The sequence below is a fragment of the Octodon degus genome, unplaced genomic scaffold (assembly GCF_000260255.1).
Source record: "Octodon degus isolate 3935 unplaced genomic scaffold, OctDeg1.0 scaffold00060, whole genome shotgun sequence".
In the NCBI taxonomy this organism is placed as follows: Eukaryota; Metazoa; Chordata; class Mammalia; order Rodentia; family Octodontidae; genus Octodon; species Octodon degus.
Genome location: NW_004524636.1, coordinates 4,118,731 through 4,119,504, shown reverse-complemented (window position 1 = coordinate 4,119,504; position 774 = coordinate 4,118,731). Strand labels below are relative to the sequence as shown.

The following is a 774-nucleotide window of genomic DNA, read 5'->3' as shown; positions in this document are numbered from 1 at the left end:
AGGTCTGGCCCCACCCGGGCCCCTTCTGTGAGAGCCCTGCAGCTGCCAAGGAAGAAGCCAGCGGCAGGCCTGGCAGGGCCAGTGTTCTGATGTCCAGAGTGGCTCCTTACCTGGCGGGGAGACAGGAAGGGACTCCACCAAGCTCGGGCTGGTGCTCCGCAGCAAGTAGTCGCGGATGTCGCTGGCCGAAGGCAGGTCCAGGGAGCAGCTATCCCTAGTCGGGCTGTCGGCAGCTGCCTGCATGGCCATCGTCCTACGAGGAGGACACAGAGACTCAGCACAGCTGCAGCCCAGCAGCAGCACAGCGATGGATCAGTCCACTGAGCTGTGGTCAAGCACAAACCACATGGCCCAAGCCCCAGGCTGCTATGGCTCTAGACCCACCAGCCACCCCTGCCCGCACTGCACGGGCTTCCTCAGCTGCAGCAGCAGCAGCAGGGTTCTGGGCAAAGAAACTGCTGACGATCTCAGGGGGCAAACAGGCTCCACATCTGAAAACAGGGAGGACTTGATCGCAGAGCCCTCAGAGTGACTGTGGGTAGAACTGCTGTACCCCAGGGCCGGGAGAGCATTTGATGAGCTGGGCATGCGGAGCGCACACCTGGACCCTCAGTATTCAGGAGGCTGAGGCATGAGGATTACGAGTTTGAAGACAGCCTTGGCTATATCGCAAGCTCAAGGCCAGCCTACACCTCATAGTAAGATTCTACCTAAAACATTTGATGAGGGAAAATTATTGTATTAAGTATAAAAAAGTTTAAAAATAATAAGTAG

General features: G+C 57.2%; 1 protein-coding gene across 1 annotated transcript in view; it reads right to left on the bottom strand.

Moving 5' to 3' along the window:
• The window catches only part of CUNH20orf196 (chromosome unknown C20orf196 homolog), a 101,861-nt gene that overhangs the window by 94,262 nt on the left and 6,825 nt on the right, over positions 1-774 (bottom strand). The window contains exon 2 of the mRNA XM_012515363.2: positions 111-253. Within this exon, the coding sequence (XP_012370817.1) occupies positions 111-249 (139 nt within the window). The 5' untranslated portion in view covers positions 250-253. The remainder of the gene's footprint in view (positions 1-110; positions 254-774) is intronic.